Source organism: Anoplophora glabripennis, unplaced genomic scaffold (genome assembly GCF_000390285.2).
Source record: "Anoplophora glabripennis isolate ALB-LARVAE unplaced genomic scaffold, Agla_2.0 scaffold877, whole genome shotgun sequence".
NCBI classification, from domain to species: domain Eukaryota; kingdom Metazoa; phylum Arthropoda; class Insecta; order Coleoptera; family Cerambycidae; genus Anoplophora; species Anoplophora glabripennis.
In genome coordinates, this window is record NW_019416987.1 from 82,850 (window position 1) to 105,399 (window position 22,550).

The 22,550-nt window shown below is 32.0% G+C and overlaps 1 protein-coding gene across 1 annotated transcript in view; it reads left to right on the forward strand.

Moving 5' to 3' along the window:
- Nucleotides 1-13,921, forward strand: part of LOC108914272 (peptidoglycan recognition protein) — a 37,534-nt gene extending 23,613 nt beyond the window's left edge. The window contains exon 2 of the mRNA XM_018720046.2: nucleotides 12,949-13,921. Within this exon, the coding sequence (XP_018575562.1) occupies nucleotides 12,949-13,658 (710 nt within the window). The 3' untranslated portion in view covers nucleotides 13,659-13,921. The remainder of the gene's footprint in view (nucleotides 1-12,948) is intronic.
- Nucleotides 13,922-22,550: the final 8,629 nt, after the last annotated feature.

Here is a 22,550-nt window from a genome sequence, read left to right on the forward strand (position 1 = left end):
GAAGCTCTAATAAAACATCAAACGTCGTCGTAAGTGGTTTGCCGGGAAATTTCAAAAAAGTAAAAAGTTACAAAATGTTATCAAGAAAAGTTATTCACAACAAAATTTTATATCGGAGGGGCTATTTTGGTAATGCATATATTGAGATCTCAGATAGTACAAGAGATAGAGAAAATAGTTATGAGTTTTAAACCTATTTTTACTAATTTAATTGTGTTAGCAAACCGTACTGTAAATACATCTATTATAGCATCTTTTTGTAAAGAACTATTACTTTTCTTCGGCACATTATTGGTATTTTCTGTACTTTTCGTTCAACATAAATAAGGCGGCCGAAAGGGAAATAAATTTGAAATGTAACTGATGATGACTTGACTGAAACATTGAATAAAAAATTCTTAAAAAGAATCGTTTTAGGAAATTTTTTACAAATTTAAAAATCCGTAAAAATAACAAACATTAAATCTAGTTTTTTTCAAAATTTATCGAAAATCCAAACATATGTCTGTGGACACCATTAAATGAGGGAAAAAAATATCTGAAACTTTTCTCACTTGCTAAAATGACCCATCCTGTATTTATATACCAAATTGGAAATGATTGACGGGAAAATAAATTATCCATTTTTATTAAAAATATTTTAATTAAAAAAAAATATGCCACTGGATACGCAATAACCAAAGGTTTTTATTATTTTTGGGAAAATGAACCTAATACTGTTCATTTTTTTAAACTGTGTGATTTACGCGAATTTATTTTTGTGTAACTAATATCTCTCAGCAGTAAATCTTCCTCTAAAAAAAAATGAAAATAATTTACTTAAAAAGATTAGTAATTATTACATTTGTCTTGCAATCGCCTTCAAATTTGACACAAGATCATGAAATTTTCCTTTCTATAGAAATGTTCCAATATATTTTCATATCAAGCAACTTTTGCTACGTCTATTTTAATTCCTTTTAATTGGTTAACGCAAACAGCATCGTTTAACAATTATTGTTTAGTTTTGCCAACTATCTACATACTTTTTACCTGGTCACTATACATAAAATATTGAGAATATTATCCGCAACTGATTAAACGATCTTAAAAATAATCATTGATATATATTTATAGCGACGCAACAGGATCTCTGTTATCATTCCTCAAATTATTTAAAGGGATTTGCATATCTGGTGATCGTCCTATTTAACTTCAATAAGTCTCTGTCATATTTTGCTAACAGGTAATCAAAACAAAGTTTAGACCTGTTGCGATCATATGAAACATGTTAAAAATAAATATGTTCATATTCACATTTCTAGATATTTTTATAGCCTGTTTATATTAATTCTTGTACTTATACTCACATAGTAATATAGCATCCAATTCGTTCAGAATATATATGTACAAATATACTTGTACCAATAAGCAAATAATCATCCTAATGGTTCAAATACATGGCATATATAATTAGCTCCCGTATCAACAAAGTATGCAATTTGAACCTTTCCCTAAATATGTGACTTCTGAGTTCATTTAGTTTTATAAACATATCCACTTTTCTGCTAACAGTTAAAAAACAATGTATATAATAAATTGTCTAAAAATAAGTTGAATTTTTGATGTTGAATTGATTTTTTATATGATGTGCAATTACTAAATGAACTCACTTTGTGTATATCGCCATTGAAACGACAAAAAAAATGTATAAAAACCAACAGTCACGATTTATGTTATACTGTGATATTTTAAGCTTAGATTGTACTTGATTATATTTTTAAATGATTTTCAAGAGTAGATTGTTTTTATACCACTTAGTTTAGCTTTACAGTAAGTTTTTATGAAACTAATCAAAATTTTATATGTTGATAGAAACAGTTATTTAAGAATTAATTTATTACTATGTAATAATTGTACCAAATAAAAATATAAGTAAGGATAGTATAATTATTATAGTGTAAATATATATTACATTTGAAATTTGAAACAATATATGTATATATTATTAGAATATGACTTACTTTCATAACTATAGCTTCAGCTGCTTCTTTCTACGAGTACAACATTGTTAATTTTTTTAATAAAAATGTAATAGTTTGTTAATATTTTTATTGTTAACCCTTCCCCTAATTATTTTTGTTCAAGAAAGAAATTAATTTTGATATAGAAAATGATTCGAAGTATTTAAAAAAATATATATGAACTTTTAATGGCCTTTATTTTCCAAGAAAAAGTATTCCATGTCATTTCCACTTAAAATCGGTAAGAGATTTAAAGCATTCAATTTTCCTGGACAAGCAAAGTAGGATTTTCTACCACAAATTATTGTTATTAATTCTAATACATTGTATTTTTAATGATGTCGTTTTTCTGTTAATATATTATACAGGCTGTCTTACGGTGACATTAGAATATTTCAAAGACTACTTCGATTTGAATTTTGAAAATTTGGGAATGCTCTCGTTAAATAAAAGAATGCCATTGTTGTACCGGTAGTCGTCATCTTCTTGCTTATTTTAAATGGAACACCCTGTATATTATTGCATCATCGACAAGATAAATTAAAAATAAGTCAAAATTGTTAATGCTTTCCTGTACTTAAATCTACCCGTTTTCGAGATAATCGACATTTTATAAAAATTCAAGCGTTTCGAAAATTTGTTATATCTTTATTTGTTCTGGAATCACTTGGTCTTCGGAACACACGAAGAGTATAAGATGTACTACTTTCGACTATCAAAATTACCCGAAGAAAATTATACTAAGTATCCTATTTTTTTCGTTACATTTTAAAAACTTAAAACCTACAAAACCTTTTAAATTCAAATGGAACACCCTGTCTTTTCACCGATATAAGCATTGTAAGGGTTCCAGTTTCGATTTTCTCAGATATTTGAGGTTTTCTTTCATTCTCAAGAATATTACATTAAAAATAGAATCAAATGTGCATCGAAAGACAAATATTGGTATATTTATGGAACATTCATCTAGAATCAGAAGTAGGTATTAGATGAATTTCTGTGACCATCGTGATGACCCATGGTTTCGGGATACCCTATGTAAGAAAACATACTTACAGTTGGAAGAAGAAATTGATCCTTCATTTTTGACACACCGTGTTGTATTGAAATGGACAACAAATTTTGAAGATAAGTAGTAAAAGAAATAGTTTGATTCACTATTATTGTTCTCCGCATACAATACCTATTGAGTGAACGAAATATCTGAAGATATGATATAACCTCAAAAAAATGTCAATAGCTTTTTTGTACTTTTAAGTTTGGATACTTCCAAATCATGACCTTATGGAGCAAGCCAGATTCGTATTCAGGAACAAAAATTAGTTGTGCTGTGTAACTAATCCAAAATTACTCCATATACAGGGTTAGTCACGATAATCTGGCAATTTATTGTGAGTTTATTATTGAAATTACAAAAAAAAATTTAATACAAATGTTTTAGCTATCTTTATGAATTTTTATAATACAGTATTAGAAAAACTAATTGAATAATGGAAATCACTAAATTAAATAATTTTTTTTAATGGAACACCCTATATACTCGTATTAGTGCATACTTAGCTTCGTTAAATTTTTGTCTTTTCAAAAATATATAATATGTTACTGTTTGAATCAGGACTTGTCGACATATTTCAGTTTAAAAATATTTTTGAAAAAACAACAGGGAAATTTATGTCTGACGGATCGTAATGGCTATGCATATGGACGAGGCACACGGAACAAACAAATGACTTTGATAGAAGTTTATTATTTCTCATCATTAATTTATTTCCTATAACAAACTATTTTAACAAAGAAATAATGTTTAGTGAGAACGAAAAATTTAAAGTTATCCGTTTATTGTATGATAATAACAAAAATCATTCTTAACTTTAACAAGTCTTTACGTTAACAGAATTTTAATACCCAATTAACAAAAACCAAATAAAACACAAATGGTCACAGATGTTCCATGTGACCGCCATTATTATTGATGCACTTCCTATAATCCTCATTAATTTTTAGAACTGCGTTTAGTATGAAATAGGAATTAAATTCACTTAAATTTTGAACACATTGCAATGATCAACTATATGTCTTATTTCATCTAAGTTTGTACTAGTTTCCTTATAAACCTCGTTTTTTAAGTAACCCCACAGAAAACTGTCCAAAGGTGTAAAGTCTGGGTTATTTGAAGGCCATTGAATATTTCCTCCATTACCAATCCACAAATCAAACCTATTATTTAAATAATTTCGTACTGCTCTGGTTCTATGCGGAGGCGTTCTTGCGTCTTGGTGCCAAATTAAATTGGTCAATCAGCGGCAGGTCTTCCAATTTGTTCTCTATTTGATTTTCAAGAAAATGCAGGTATCTTTCCCCAGACAAGGCATCTTCATGAAATAGTGGGCCAATGATTTAATTTCTCATCCTTGCTTCTTTGCTTTGTTCCAAAGAAAGGAATCAGCCCAAAGAGTCTATTGCAACGTGGCTTTCAGTCTTTAAAACTGACTAAATAATAGGTTCGTTTTGGTTCTATCAGCGGACTATCCTAAAACAGTTTAGAAGAGCTACCTAACTATTTTGCCAGTATGTCTTGGCTTAGTGTTTTTATGAATGGAATGGTAAAAAAGTAACGGAAATTTTCAAATTGCGGGTTCTTTTTTGTGAAGCACTGTCAGTGATGTGTCTGTCAATTTTTAGGCAGCTGCCACGCTTAATTTGTGTTTAGCGAGCAAATGATAAGAGTTATCTCTGTGTTTTTGGCATTTTTTTGTGTGGTGAAATGTGAAATATTTAGAAGTTTTGCGCATTTCCTTCTAAGAAAATTAACAATTAACATAACTTTTTGGTTAAACATCGTATTTGCTGCAGGACCATCCATATTCTCAAGGATCATGATGGTGTAGCCGAATAACTTTTATAATACAATATACAATAACAAGACTTCAAGGTCGATATCCACAATTACTGATTAATCATTGGCGATAACTAGTATGTACAACATCAAAGTAGTCAAATAATTGACGCTTATTAATGAGATTGCATTTAATAAACACGAACTTTTCACATTCATAAAATAAATTATAGTCCTCAAAATTAAATGATAATGAACCACCGCACAACAATGTCTTCGCGACAGCCGCATGTAAATTATTATGAAAAGTAGTTACCTACCTACAAGTGTTTACAAACAATGACCCGTTTGTCCAGTTTTTGAAATAGTTCCAGGAAGACGTAACAGTTAGATTTTTAATACTTGCCAAGGTTCAAGCTGTGACATTTTAGGCAATAAAAAAAATAAGCCTTGGAATACAATAAATTATTAGAAACCAAGTTATCTTCCTGTCTTGAAACCTTGGACACAGCATACGAGGAAGAGCAAAATATAAATACCATACTTTTCTATTTTAATACTATAAATAGGTATAAATAAATATTGTACATACGAAAACAGTTTGGATATTTTTGGTTCATTTAAAACAAAAAAATAAAATATAAGATTTCAAAGGTATGTATAAGTGAGTATATTATATTAGTTTTCAAATTTCGGAAATATGAAAATCAGAAAGTATAGTGCGATATAAAGTTTAGTTCTACCATCTCTGCAAAAAATTTTATTTTTTAACTAATTTATTTTTAAAGGGCACTGTAACACATATAGAGTAAATAAATTAAATTTAAAATGTCAGGAAAGTCAATATTAAATACATACTTTTATCCAACACTTCTTGTATATAATGATACTATAATTACTTTAGTTTTAAAGGAATAATGTGGCCTATTAGTCACTAGTGAGACTATAAGTCATAAGTCACTAGTAAGTTATGACTTATAACACACTAGTGACTTATAGAAATCATAAAAAGACAAATGTTTGGTTTATTTTACTAGTTTTTATTAGAAAACTAATTTGAAACAGTAATAAGTCAACAAATAACCTAAAATGCTACAAGCTTACAATCTACCTACTTATTAATATTAATATTAACATTTATGGTAAAGCCGTAATTTGATGCCAGAGGATTATTGGAATCATTTTGTGATTATGGCAAGTTTATAGAACAGGTTGCCCCTTTGCTTGTGCTTGCTTCAGGAGTCTGCACCCCTTATATCTTTTAGCAATATCAATTTTGCTGGAAATTGACTCTTCTACCTTCTGCCACGGTAGATGATTTCCATCCACCGTGGCGTTTGAGTGTTGTAATATCCCCTCCAGCATTGACCAAGAGAGTTAGTTGCTCTGTATACAAATTAGAATCTGTCAAGCCCAAAAATCGCGCAACAGCTTTAGGAAATTTACAAACACATTGACGTGTACATTTTCCCTTTTGAAAACTGCAAAAGTACCTTTTATGCTCCACATTTTGAGGCCTTAGCTTAGAATATTTTCTAATTAATTCAATTGGATTAACATATAATTCTTCATTTAAAACAGCGAAGCTTATTAGTTTGTTCGTTTTAGTATTAGAAATCATGATTTAAATATACTGCCCTTTGTCCTCAATATTGTCTATGCTTAGATGGGTCAATTCCTCGCAACTTCAAACGCCAAAAACTCTTAATATCGACGCCACCTAAACACAACAAATTTAATAAATATAACACAGTTAGGCCCGGTACTTTGAGTCTCGGCTTGATTAACTAATCAAGCGATTAGACTGTGATTATCCTTTATAAAATAAATCAGTATATGTACAGTCTAATCGCCTGATCAGTTAATCAAGCTTTAACCGACACTCAAAGTACCGGGCCTTAAACTAGTAGAACCTACCTTAATCATAAGATGATCTTCGTCTAGGGCTTCATTTGCAAAAAGGTAAAAATTGTTCTCTTTCTAAGACCTTGGATTTTTTTGGTTGAAAATGTTTGTGCTTAGACTTTAGAAATGCCACTAGTCTTTCGAATTTAGATATTTCAATGTTCTTGTAAACCCTCAAAATTGATTTCAGCCTGGAATATTTAGTCCACAATGTGGATGGAGCTAATTTCTCACGTAAATTAAAAAATAAGTCAGCAAGACTTCTTCATTTACGCCTTTCACCCCTCCTTTGATTTTCCAATCTTGAAATTCCTTCAGTTCTTTGTTGTATATAGATCTTGATTTGATTGGCCTGGAGTAGCCACATTAGCTTTTTCTAAATTTTCAGATGGAATTTCCACATTTTCAGTCTTGGTTTTAGGATTTCAACGTGATTTCAACTCAAAAAATATTGTTTGTTTACTGACAACCCTTGGTTATAGACACAATTTAGACACTCGCATCCTTCGCAATATTTAAAAATACATTCATTTCGTTAGATTACTTTTTGTGACATTGACAACTTGAAATTTTAAGTTACTTTTATTCATTATTAAAATGGAATTCTATGAAGGTGTTGGATAAAATTTTGTATGGCACTCGTGTATTACATCATATAAGTTACTTGGTGTGACATATATATACAGGGTAGCCCATCGAAAACGTACCGCAAGACATTACAGGTAGTAAAGAACTTTTCGGGAAAATCCAAAAGCAGGTCAAATTTTTTTCTGAGGGGGACAACTTTTGGCTCAAAAAGCATACCAAAATCTTCAACCCCATAAGTGGGGGTGCTATCCCCTAAATTTTTTCAAATGGGAATGGGGGTCAAGTGGGGGGTCATTAGAAAGGGCTTTTAATTCTCTATACATCGATTCTTACTTTTTGAAAATCGATTCATTATTTTAGAAAATATGCAGCTTTGAAAATACGAACAATATTTTTGACGAGAAATGCGAAAATCGATTTAATTTTACTTCAAAACTTACGGTATTAGTCAAGTAAATGCTGAAAATGTTGTCCGCCAACTTGCATACAATGATACAGGTTGTCTTCAAACCGTTGTCGAACATTCTGGAGCACTTGCGGTGTTACTTCGCGACATACATTAATGATTCGTCCTCGCAGATCTTCCAAGGTATCAGGTGGAGTGCTGTAAACTTTGCTTTTAATGTGCCCCCAGAGAAAGAAATCTAAAGGATTTAAGTCGGGTGACCGAGGGGGCCACTCAATTGCACCTCTTCGTCCTATCCAGCGTCCTGGAAACGTCTCATTTAGGTAATTGCGCACATTGAGCGAGTAATGTGGAGGAGCTCCGTCTTGCTGGAAAATCAGTTCGTGTTCATTGTAAGCAGGGTCGTCCTCTATGATATTTGTTAGAGCTGGGTCGATGACATTTTGTAGTAAATCCAAGTACATATCGCCTGTCAAATTTCCAGGAAGGAAAAAAGGACCTACAATGGAATTTCCAAAAATACCTGCCCATACATTCAACTTCTGGGGGTGTTGGGAGTGTGTCTCATGGAAAATCCTTGGATTGGTATCAGCCCAGTAACGACAATTATGGCGATTCACTAAACCATTCAAGAAGAACGTACACTCGTCCGAAAAACACACATTAAAGAGGAAATTATCGTTTATCGCTCGTTCAGTCATTATTTCGCAAAATTGCAAACGACGATCAAAATCGTCTTCATTTAGCTCTTGCACTAGCCGAATCTTATAAGGATGGAATTTGTATTTTTTTAATATTCGTTGGACACTTGTACGACTCACTCCTGTCGCAGTAGCCAATTGCATTGTACTCAGCGTACTATCCATTGCCACTTGCCCCAATACCGCTATTTCCGTAGGTTCATTTAGTACCGGATTTTCAACCTGCCTCTTTTTGTTATGAACGGAGCCAGTTTCGCGAAATTTGGCCACCAATTCGCGAACAATTTTTCCAGACGCATGTTTCTCAGGATGCCGTTGGTTGAACAGTTCGGCGACCCGATTTCCGCATTCATTGTTTTTGAAAAAAAGCTCAATAATTTCTACTCTTTCTGGAATTGAGTACACCATAATTAATCAATTTAAAAGACTCGGCAGTATTGGTACTCTTCAACTACAAGTCACAAGACAGTTATCTAGCAACTTCTTGTGGCCTATCTAAATACGAAACAAAAAGCGGACAATTTTTTGCTCACCAAAATCAGGCTAAAGAATTCGCAAATCAGAAAAAAAAAAAGCGAATTCTTTTGAAGGAATTTACCAAGCTAATACCGTAAGTTTTGAAGTAAAATTAAATCGATTTTCGCATTTCTCGTCAAAAATATTGTTCGTATTTTCAAAGCTGCATATTTTCTAAAATAATGGATCGATTTTCAAAAAGTAAGAATCGATGTATAGAGAATTAAAAGCCCTTTCTAATGACCCCCCACTTGACCCCCATTCCCATTTAAAAAAATTTGGGGGATGGCACCCCCACTTAGGGGGTTGAAGATTTTGCTATGCTTTTTGCGCCAAAAGTTGTCCTCCTCAGAAGCAAAGTTTACCTGTTCTTGGATTTTGCCGAAAAGTTCATTACCTGTATACCGTAACACACTAGTACCATAAATAACTATTAAATTAATTGTAAAAGTCAAGAATTAAAAAAAAAGAAAATACATTAAGATAATCAAGGACTCAGGAGTTACATCAATATCTCTGTATCCAAAAATATGATGTAACCAATTACGAATGAGACGAGTTGATTGAGAAGGGTAATAACACATTGAAAATAAATTTTTGAGAGAAATTTCATTAGATGAAAGGATTCACAAATTTATTTTCAATATGATTATGCCTTTGCCACTGAATTTTTTTCATTCATAATAATTAATTACATTAAGCTTTTGACAATAATGTTGACATAATGCTATTTTTAAAAGGCTTATTTCAGACAATGTCTGTTTATAGATACAAATTTCGGAAATTATGTATATTGAATTATTGAAAAATAAAATTAAATACAGTAAGTGTCGCCAATACTTTACTATATGATATATATTGTATTTAAAAAACGATTCGAACTTTCAATGGAATGACGTTTATATGCTTTTTTAGTTCCGTTTTCAATATTAATTATTTAAAAATAAAATTATTAACCTGTCGAACTTGAATCTTTTTCTTTTATTTTTTAATTAGACAATTCTTCAGTATATTTTGTTTCATATTATTCAAAATAAAGCTTCTTCCTACTTCAACTATTTCACATTTTCCTGTTTTCTGAGTATGTACTCTATAACTATACCTACTATCTTGTCTGCGGTAATGTAATTATTTTGAGAAGCAAAAATATTGAAAAAATGGAATAGTTTTTTCTCCTACCAATATCTTTCTATTATGTGTTCATCAAACTACAACTGTTGGTCTATCATAAAATATATGTATATAATTATTATAAACGTCATAATGTAGGATCAAGATCAAAGTGATATTATTTTGTGTAAAAAAATATGTTAAAAGTAATGCACGTATCTCAATTTCATATGACTCATTTCCCGGTATTAGATTTAGTTCTATTTGCAGCGGTTGCAAATTAAACGCTAAATTTAGTTGCTATAATTCATATATAAATGACTAATTTTGACCGTGTTGGAATTTTGTTAAAAACGGAAGTGATACGTAGATACCGATTAAAATAAAGCATAAAAAGTAAATTTGTTGGAACAATATTAAGAACGATAAAGTGTAAAGTAGTACAGAGAAAAATATACAGGACATCCTCGATCGGTTGAGATAAGGATGAATAGAAAACCGTAATATCTCAAGAAAGTATAATCATATCATTAGGTTTTCTTTGTCTGTCGGCTTTTTGTGCAACGTGTATTTTATTCACACTTGTATGTGCTTGTGTTCATAAAGAAAACGTGCTAGTCAAGTCAGCCTCCTTAGTGACACAGAGTCTACGTTTTCCCAAAAGCGACCAAATTAAACCCGATTCTAGTAATTTCGCTATTTGGTGATTCCCAACCTACTTGATCTATAATATTTGAAGAGAGCTCCGAAGGGTTTTGGTAGCATGGCATCCCCTGATACTTGTTTTTCTAATAATATCCTTTATTATTTATTACAATTATTGTTTCACCCATTAAATTTAAAAAATACAAAATTTGAAATAAGTTTTAATAACGAAACTACAGTACTTAATTATTTAACTCACTTCAATTTATTCAATATATTTAAAAAAAATACACATCCACAGGCGATGCCCAATAAAAGGATATCTTAAGAGGGCTCTATAGCAAATAGGCAACCAGTAATACATTTTTATAGATTTTATTACATAGTTTGTCTAAATATGAATTAATGCACAAATAACAGACTTTTCTACATTCTAACGCAGATTTTCTATAAAATGGAGTTATTTGAATCTCAAATTACTTTTTGTTGTAAAGAAATTTGTAATTTGCAGCTTTTGAACAAGCGGCATCGTAAATTACAAGTTTCGTTACACCAAAAAGTAATTTGAAGTTTCAAACTAACTCCAATTTATAGAAAATCTGCGTTACAATGGGGGAAAGTCTGTTACTTGTGCATTAATTCATATTTACACAAACTGTTTAATAAATTCTATAAAAATGTAATGCTGGTTGCCTATTTGCTGTAGAGCACTCTTGGCTATTATTAAAATATAACTAAGAGAAAAGAGAAGAGAAATGGAAATATGATTTTATTACGTCCCTTGCATGAATTATAGTTTACAAGATATTAATTCTGCAGCAAATAGAGAACCAGGATGTGATAGCAAAACATATAACGAAATAACTAAACTGCACTTTTAACCCCAGTGTTATGGAGTTCAAAATCAAATACTCAAAAAATTTTTAAATTTAAATTTTGTATCAGTAAAAAGCATAAAAGCACGATTATACAGAGTGTCCCGAATTTCATAAGTTATACTTTCCTTGCTCATAGAACACTTCAAAATAAGAAAAAAGTTTCCATAAACATGGATCGGGAAATGATTACACAGGTCAACATTTAGTTTGAAAACATTTATCTTCCTGTCTAAATTACTAAATGTTTCTATCTGTCTGTTTTACTGCCACCAAACAAATGTAGGCAGGTAAAAAATTTTTACAATTTTTTCACCTCCTGTTCTTACTTTTACCTTTAAACGACCTTGAACAGGAGGTAACCAACCTCGGTATCGAAATCAGCGACCCTTGGGTTCGTAGGTAAAATCCGGTGTTTTCTTTTCAAACTAAATGTTGACATATTTTCGAAGAAATCAATTTTTATAGGTGTCGCTGAAGAGGATTTTTTTTTATTTGTAAATTTATGAGAAAATGTATGTCATTGTTTATAAATCGAATTGATCCAGTTGGAAATATTGCCAACAGTTACAGGGGGCACTAAGGAACGTCTTAGAGGTCCACCATTGTCTAAGGGGCTCTGATAACGTTCCGCCCCCACAGAGTCTAGCCCTAGAACAACAAGGACCGGTCTAAGATTTCCAGCTACGCCTAAGGAAGTGTACTGTAAGCTTACAGCTGGTGGCGACAAGGTACACAGAACTGGAAACTAGTAACAATGTCTTTTAGTAACGCTTTTCGAGATTTCAAGATATTGAAGCACTTTGCTTGGGTTATTTTTCAAACAATAACACATTTTTACCAGTTTGAGGACTGGCAGAAAGTTTTATAAAGAATTACATTTTCTCATAATTTCACAAATAAAATCATTTTTCTTCTTCGGTACACAATCATGGAACACTCTCCTGCAAGCAATAACATTTTGCTTACATTCGCCATAGTATATGTTGTAGGACGAAATGACAAAACAAACAACAAAATCAGTCAGGGACCGAAGTAAAATTTGGTGGTACATTCTTTTTTCATATTTAATAAATACACAACATTAGGATCCACTTACACAAAAAATCTTTTGAATGGGGGCAAAAAAAACAATAATGTAATCAGTATTTATTTTCCTGATCTAAAGGAGTGTTTCACTTTACTTTAACGATATTAAGCAATACAAATTAGTTCCAAAAATGTTTCCAAAGAAAATCTGATCAAGTTAAACATGAGGTTATTTTTGTTTCTGAAAAGTTCTACCAACAAGTAAAGTTTGGCTTATGTGATTAGAGAGCAAATTTATCGATTTATACTAATACTATTTTTTTTTATTTTTTAGATTCGAAGAAGGACAACTTAACCATTTACTGTTTCCGCCTCCTTTACGTCAACAAGGATATTATACGAAATGCGACAATAGCTCTAGCGATTTGCCTGGCATGTCTCATTATAACGCTGATTTTAACGCAAAACTTAAAACACGTAATAGATGATCACGACTATAACTACACGGAACACAACTACGGAACGCAACTAGGCAAGCACAAAGTTTACTACAGATCAGCCTGGGGTGGGAAAACGCCCAAAATTAATACCAAACCTCTACAACACCCTGTCCATATAATTATAATTTCTCACACCTCTACATACAACTGCAACACCACCGAAAAATGTTGTATGTTAATCAGAGAGGTTCAAATGAAACACTTTGCGATGCCATTTCGTAGCGTTGACATAGGATACAACTTTATGATTGGAGGAGATGGGAATATCTATGTTGGAAGAGGATGGGACATTCAGAACTTCCACAGGAAAATCAGTATAGGCATTAACTTTATTGGAGATTTTAATTATGACGATTTTACGGAGGATATGAGACAGGCAGCAAAGGAACTTATCAAACAGGGACTAGAACTGAAGAAACTTTCTGAAGATTACATTATAGTCGGAGAGAATCAGACAAATTCTAGAATGTATGTTAGTCCAGGAGCAAATGTTTACAAAGTGATAAAACATTGGCCGCATTTTTACAACAGAACATTATTTTAAAACTGATTAGAATTCTCAAAAATCTTGAATATTTACATACCTAGGGAAATTTACTACATACACTCGTAGTATATTTAATTTGTTTTTGTCTTTGTAAAAATTGTTAATAAACGTGTGTATATTTTTGTTAATTTTTGTAACATTCTCAAATGTCTCGAATGTTTACGTGCCTAGGGAAATTTATAAGTACATGTACTCGTAATATATTTAATGTGTTTTTATCTTTGTAAAATTGTTAATAAACTTATATATATTTTTGTTAATTTTGCTAATCTGTGCTCAACAAGACTATTTACTGTCCATAATGTGTTCATTTAGCAATCTTTTTAACCTTATAGTGGTAATTTCTTTTTTATTCTTCTTCAAATATGCTTCATTTTATTATCCTGGTGCGATAACTTGATATATTTATATAGAAATTTTTTAAATCGAGTGGGAACCGATCAGCCTCAACACCAAAGATTCGGTACCTATTTAAAAATAAAATGAAAATTTTTGTAATATTGAATAAAAATTAGAAATAGAAAAAACAAAAACAAACAAAAAAACAAAGAGGAAAAACAAAAAATAAAAAATAAATAAAAATAAAAAACAGAAAAACAACCCTTTTAAAGATTGCTGCCTTGACGGCAAAAGGACTTAAGTCTTATATAAACGAAGATAACGAAATACAGTTCATCGAATAATTTCGGTAAAAAATACAGATTTTGAGTCTGAGTGTTTTTAGCTGAAATTGTTGGAATTTTTATAACTTATCTAGTAAAATTTTATCTATCTATAAGTTTCAAGGGTTTGAGTTTATGGACGTGGCATAGGTTTAAGACTTCAGAAATACAAAATATTAACTCCTGAATAGAGTTTTCAAAGAGTCACATTCTTTGATTTGGAAAATATCCTTCGTCTAGCTCAGATTTCTTAGATTTGAGGTTAAATATTTAAGAATAATGGTTAGGGGCTTCAAAAATAATAAATACCTATAAGTTTCAGAAAATAGTTTTCAAGTTTTTCAATAGTTTTCTTTGGTATACATTTAGTACAGTAATTGAAGCTTTTCACCTCTGAATTCTTTGAAACTGAACGGATCGACTTGAAATATAACAGATAGTTGGAGAAAAGGTCAATGAACTTTAGTGACATAGCGCTGATTGACGCTTCCACCCTGTTGGGGGTTGACATTTTTTTTTTCAAAAATAACGCTGGAAATCGAGAGAATTTTAAACAAAAAATATTCGCAGAATTTTTTCGAGAAATAGATAGTTTTTTTAGTTATTCACGATTGAAAATTTAGAATTTTGAGTGGAAAAAAAAACACTTTTTCAAAGAATTTTAAGCGAATAACTCAAAAACTACGCATTTTATGAATAAAAGTGTAATAAACAAATATGTAGCTTATAAATAAACAAAGAAAATCGTTTTTTAAAAAGTGTTGTACCCTATACAAAGCGAAATATGGTTAGTGGAAGGGGACTTGTTTTGGGGGGAATACTGGAATCGATGTATTCAACGTCAAATAACGGAAAAAGGATTAATTTTACGTGTATAACGCTCCTGAAGTTTTTCGTAGTACTCAAAAAGACCTTCAAAATGAGCACTTACAAAAGTTAATTAGAGCAAAATTGAAGGAGTTATCGTCAAAAACAGATGGGTTGCTCATATTTTTTAAGGAAAAATGACCAGTAAACGCTGTACCATTTCCTTCTGAACTAAAATTAATCGTAGACCCTTTACAATTAGTTTTGTTTCAGTGTTTTTCATACGATCCTGAAGATAGACTGGTTTAGAATGCATATTTTTTAAATAATGTAGGGTTAAAGTTGAAAACGTATTTTTCATTATTCAAAAAAAAAAATTGCCTTATTTATATAATAACTCTGAAACTATGAAAGATACGTAAAAAATTAACCAAAATGTAGCTTTCCTTTCAACAAATTTTTATTAACGTTATTTAATCTTTGTGCTTGAACAAGATTTTTATCAATAAAATGCTCAAAATTTATTTTTTCAATTCTTTTCACTTATTTTCACTTTTACCCCTAAAAACAAAAAACGTCAATCGGCTTATGTCACTTTTGAACTTGAGTCTAAGATGAGCCTTATTCTAAATTTTCATGCAAATCCATGCAGTTTCAAAGAATTTGGAGGTTACAACTGATTTTCAGCTTTAATGACTAATGTACTAATTCTATGAATTTCTAGCTCAAGTTTTTGGATTTTGAGGGATTAGGGTTAGGTTTTGAAGAGTTTAAGGTTATGTTATTATGGGTGTAGGTTTATGGCTTTAGAATTAGGAAATATAAGCCCAAAAATATAGTTTTCTAGTAATAATACCCATAGATTTAGAAAAGACCTAGTGTATTATTTTGAGGTTAGGTTTGATGAATTTGAGGTTATGTTTCTGGGTTCAGGTTTAAGGTTGAAATATATTGTGAAGCTATATGATTATTTTTGTTGTTTAATCAACCTCAGATACGAAATTTTTTATTATTTTATTTTTAAATAGGTACAATGAACGCGTTTCCATTTTTGGTAACATTGAACTGTCGCTGGCAACACTTTACCGCACAAATGGCGCAAAATTCAGACTTTGCGCGAAATTTGGGACACCCGATAAATGGTAATAATTTTAAAAGCGAAGGAAGTTGTGTACCAGATTAATAATTTAAGGTAAGTTGTCCCACATCCTATGAAAAATATCACCCTTACAGCTTGGGGATTACGCCTTCAAAACAAAAATTAAAAAGACTTTTTTTAAATCAGTTAGGTTAGACATTTTACTCACTCAGCAACAGTAATGAATTATTTATTAAATTTGTCCTTTGCAATACGATGGGAATTTCCAATACTTAATAATGTTGTCATGAAATTTTTCATTCCGCGCAGGTCTGCAAAACCAGTCATGTGTGTTACAAACCTGTGTAAACAAATAATATTTGTTCGGTTAAGTTGCTTTAAAATACGAAGGTTTGCACTCTGTTTAAAAGGTAAGACATTTCTCATTTTAGGTAAGGTGCAAGTTAAAAAATTTTAACGTTCTGGATGAGTTTCCGAGATAATGCAGGTTTGGTTAATAAAAAGCTTAAATATCATGGACGTTTAACTTTCATCAGGTAGGTACTACTATCATAATTTACATAAAATATAAAATAAAATTTATAACTCCGTTCATAGGCGCCGAACCCTGGGTTATCGACTACGGTTTTAGTTTTGCTCATTGTCTTTCTCTGTCACTCTTGAAGTACAAAAATATAATAATCAATTGCAAATAGTGCAAAAGTGAAATATACAAAGAACTTATTTCTATAGAATTGCTTATGATTCTGACCAATATATTTATCGATAATTTATACAGGTTGTTTCTAAAATAGGGTTCCAAACTTCTGCTGCGTTTATAACTCATTAAAATAAGCCAAAAAATTCCTATTAACATGTGCCCAAAAACGCACCCTTAGGAAGTTATATGCCCTTAAAAGGGCTCAAACAAAAACTGTTTTTTTTTCTGTTATTGACAAAACGGTCGAAAATAAATAGAAAAAAATGTATGGGTCTTACATAACTTTTTACGTTAAATAACATGGGCTACTCCGTTTTTCGACATGCAAATCATGTGCGTCCCATTTAGGTTGGTGAAGGGGGTTTCGGCCGGTAATGTTTTTTATTTCAATTATTTTACAATTTTCTTTACAGATTTACAAAATCTTAACAATTTTACGTAAAACATATTATCTTTGTCCAAATTGATATTTCCAATGGTTTTCGAGTAAATTGAGTTTAAAAATTCAGTAACATTATTTAAATAAGTTGCAGTTATGAAGGATCCGATCATTTAATAAATAATTTAGGACATAAACTAAGACTATTTAAATTTAGAGTTACACTTACTAATTAAAGAACTAATTACTACTGCAGACAATAGCTAAATGTGAAATAGAAAATAATGGGATTAAAATTAGTAATAATAAGTTAAATTACAAGAACTGCTCGAAGTGACCACCTTGCATTTCGATGCATAATCTAGCTCGACGCTTCAATGATTTGCGAACTCTTTGGAAAATTCTAGGTGTTTGCCTTATTTCCATGCACGCGGTTTCAATTTCCTCCCGTAGTTGCTGAATGGTCTCAATTGGAATTTTATAAACCTTTGCCTTAAGTTGACCCCACAAAAAATAGTCCAGGGGGTTAAGGTCAGGGGAACGTGGAGGCCAGGGAACAGGACCTCCTCGGCCTATCCATTTTTCTCCATACAACTCATTTAAGTGTTGTCTTACATTATGTAGGTAATGAGGTGGCGCCCCGTCCTGCATAAACCATATGCTTTGGCGTTCAATTAAAGGGACATCTTCCAAAAGTCCTGGCAAGTCGTTAACTAAAAAATTGTAATAATCCTCACCATTCAATCGATTAGGCAACACAAACGGTCCGATTAGCCGATCGCCTAAAATGCCTGCCCAAACGTTGACGGAAAACCGAATCTGATGTCTGGACTGAAATATGCTGTGTGGGTTTTCATCAGCCCATTCATGAGCGTTATGAAAATTGACATAACCATCTTTACTGAAGCTTGCCTCATCCGTAAACAAAATAAGAGATGCAAAATTCGGAATCCGCCTCGATTTTCGCAAAAACCATTGGCAGAACTGCCGATGTGGTTCGTAGTCATTCGGATTTAAAGCTTGAACACGCTGGATATGAAAAGGATGAAGTAGTATAGAAAGAAAAGCAAAGAATTCGCCAAACTACGGAAAAACTTATGTTGTGCATACGTGCGACACTTCTTACACTAACCCTTGGATTGTCCTGCACAGCTCTCAATACATTTTCTTCCATCACCGGTGTTCTTACAAATCTGTCTCTGCCACGATCATTTACTCTTGGTTGGAACGAACCAGTTTCTCTTAAACGATGATGGATCCTCTGAAATACCTGCCTCGATTCTGATGCATTTCCAGCCGCACGGCCGTACATAAAGTGCATATCTGCCATTTCGGTTTGAATATGACTCCATTTTATGAGTTGCAATAATGTTGTATACTTAAATTTTCCACACACCACTTTTACTAATTAAACACTGCAAAGCTCAATTGACAGTTTAACAATAACTTAAATTGTTAAGTGTTGTGGCAACGTCAGTCTTTTATTTGCCACGGTAAACAGATTTTTGTAATTTTTGGCCTAATAACTTAAAGAGCAGAGTAATTTTCAAACTCAATTTATTCGAAAACCACTGGAAATATCGATTTGGACAAAGATAATATTTTTTAAGTAAAATTGTTAAGATTTTATAAATCTGCAGAGAAAATTGTAAACAAAGTGAAATAAAAAAAATTTCGGGCCGAAAACCCCCTTCACCAACCTAAATGGGACGCATATGATTTACATGTCGAAAAACGGAGTAGCCCATGTTATTTAACGCAAAAAGTTATGTAAGACCCATAAATTTTGTTCTATTTATTCGCGACCGTTTTGTCAATAACAGAAAAAAACCAGTTTTGTTTGAGCCCTTTTTTAATAGGAACTTTTTGGCTTATTTTAATGAGTTATAAACGCAGCAGAAGTTTGGAACCCTATTGTAGAAACACCCTGTATTTTATCATTTAAACTCCTTGCAGTCTCAGAATTTAATGATTTTTTTTTCCTAAGTGACTGCATTAACTGAAGAAAAATATAGAAACATATTAATTTACAAAGAAAGAAGAATAAAAAATAACGAATAAATTAAAAAGGAAATAACAGAAAGGAAAAACAAAAAGTTTATGAGTAGTGGGTTGCTTTTTACAGTTTACTATACAGGGTGTCTCACGGTGACGGCCCATTAGAATTATTTCAGACTACTTCGATTTGAATTTTGAAAATTTGGGATACCGGGTTTTCGGGTATGCCCTCCTCAACTAAAATAATGACGTCCACATACCACTTCCGGTTATATCGGAAGTCGCCATTGCTTATTTTAAATGGAACACCCTATATATTATTGCAATTCTGGATTCTACGAGTTATTTTAAGTGGACTTTTATGAAGTTTCCCTGTTCCTAAAATTAACCGTTTTCGAGATATTTAATTTCTTTCCAAAAAAATGGAGAGAAACAGTGACTAGCTTCAAACTCTGTGTATTTTATAGTAACCTTCCCATCCATATTTTCAAAATGGCTTAATTGCATATAGGGTGCTAGAAATTTAATGTCGAGTTTGGTTAACTACAAACCGGTTTTTTTTAATGGAACACCCTGTATGTTTTTCCATATTCTGATACACAATTTTATTCTCTTTCGAGCGGTGTCGGGGTTCCCTATACCTATATCTTCTAGTTTTTAAGTCTACTATTTTTTGTGTAATTACCTAAAATCATGTAATTTCTTGCGAGGATTGCTGTGGAATTTTTAGCAAAACTTCAAAACAAACTACTAAACTGTCAATTTGTTGTTAGTCTAACGACAGTTTAATTTAGTGTTTATAAGAAATGGAAAACAATACATATTCAAATGCTGATATTTTAAATTTATTATTCATTCCGGGACGTTGCAATGGGATTATAAGCAGAACATGTACAGATATCTCAATATACTCCCCAAATAGTGTTGATTCTTTATTATTTATCCACCTGCAAATGGTGTTGACAACACCACGCTCCTCCACAGATGTTTGGAAGAAGGTTGGATCAAATGCCCATTCAGTTCAAGAGGTGCTGTTAGAGTCAAGATTTTCATTCCAACAGAATATGAATTTCAAAAATAATAGAAAATATTATTCTCTTCCAGTGGAGTGCCGTAATTCTTTATGGAAATGTAACCAGAGTATTTTATATCTACGCCATTTGCTTGAATCAAGGCTCTATTTTTTATTATTACAAGTTTTTATTTAACTTGTCTTGTTAGTATGGGTTAAATCTTGCAACTGAATTGTTAAACAGTTATCTTAGTTTGGATGACAATACATGGTTAGCTATGTGACGTCATTCTAAATCCAATATGGCGGACTCCCAAAGATGGCGGGTCAGATATTTTGTATGCACCCCATGATCAAATTAAAGGGTTTGCTTAGAAAAATACGAAAATAAAATGACGTCACTAAAAGCTTGTGTTTAAAAAAAAATTATACATGAACTTAATCAAGCAATATGTCACTTTTTTCAATTATTGTACAATTATCGTCATTTGTTCAGAATATATTTACATGAGATATAACTTTTTTTTAATATCTAATATCCTTACTTTATAGATTCCTCAATTTTCAAGGTTAAAATTCGAGATACTCTGTTTATAAACGTATTTAAGTCATTGTATTATTAATACATTAAAGTAATATTTTTTTTCTGAACGCGTTGTTGGCTAGGACAGTTATACACAAATAATTGCATAATATACAAAATGTTTCAGGAAATTCTCAACGCTGCCTACTAAACACTACTTTATAAATTTACCTTACATTAAATAATTAGTAGTTTGATAGGGAAAGAGTTGGAATTTACATTAAAAAATATAATAAAATATTAAACAGTTGTAAGATAAAAGACGATTTCTATTAAGAAATTTACGTACTGTGACTGTATACAGGGTAGCCCATCGAAAACGTACCGCAAGGCATTACAGGGTAGTAAAGAATTTTTCGGCAAAATCCAAAAACAGGTCAAATTTGTTTCTGAGGGGGACAACTTTTGGCTCAAAAAGCATACCAAAATCTTCAACCCCCTAAGTGGGGGTGCTATCCCCTAAATTTTTTCAAATGGGAATGGGGGTCAAGTGGGGGGTCATTAGAAAGGGCTTTTAATTCTCTATACATCGATTCTTACTTTTTGAAAATCGATTCATTATTTTAGAAAATATGCAGCTTTGAAAATACGAACAATATTTTTGACGAGAAATGCGAAAATCGATTTAATTTTACTTCAAAACTTACGGTATTAGTCAAGTAAATGCTGAAAATGTTGTCCGCCAACTTGCATACAATGATACAGGTTGTCTTCAAACCGTTGTCGAACATTCTGGAGCACTTGCGGTGTTACTTCGCGACATACATTAATGATTCGTCCTCGCAGATCTTCCAAGGTATCAGGTGGAGTGCTGTAAACTTTGCTTTTAATGTGCCCCCAGAGAAAGAAATCTAAAGGATTTAAGTCGGGTGACCGAGGGGGCCACTCAATTGCACCTCTTCGTCCTATCCAGCGTCCTGGAAACGTCTCATTTAGGTAATTGCGCACATTGAGCGAGTAATGTGGAGGAGCTCCGTCTTGCTGGAAAATCAGTTCGTGTTCATTGTAAGCAGGGTCGTCCTCTATGATATTTGTTAGAGCTGGGTCGATGACATTTTGTAGTAAATCCAAGTACATATCGCCTGTCAAATTTCCAGGAAGGAAAAAAGGACCTACAATGGAATTTCCAAAAATACCTGCCCATACATTCAACTTCTGGGGGTGTTGGGAGTGTGTCTCATGGAAAATCCTTGGATTGGTATCAGCCCAGTAACGACAATTATGGCGATTCACTAAACCATTCAAGAAGAACGTACACTCGTCCGAAAAACACACATTAAAGAGGAAATTATCGTTTATCGCTCGTTCAGTCATTATTTCGCAAAATTGCAAACGACGATCAAAATCGTCTTCATTTAGCTCTTGCACTAGCCGAATCTTATAAGGATGGAATTTGTATTTTTTTAATATTCGTTGGACACTTGTACGACTCACTCCTGTCGCAGTAGCCAATTGCATTGTACTCAGCGTACTATCCATTGCCACTTGCCCCAATACCGCTATTTCCGTAGGTTCATTTAGTACCGGATTTTCAACCTGCCTCTTTTTGTTATGAACGGAGCCAGTTTCGCGAAATTTGGCCACCAATTCGCGAACAATTTTTCCAGACGCATGTTTCTCAGGATGCCGTTGGTTGAACAGTTCGGCGA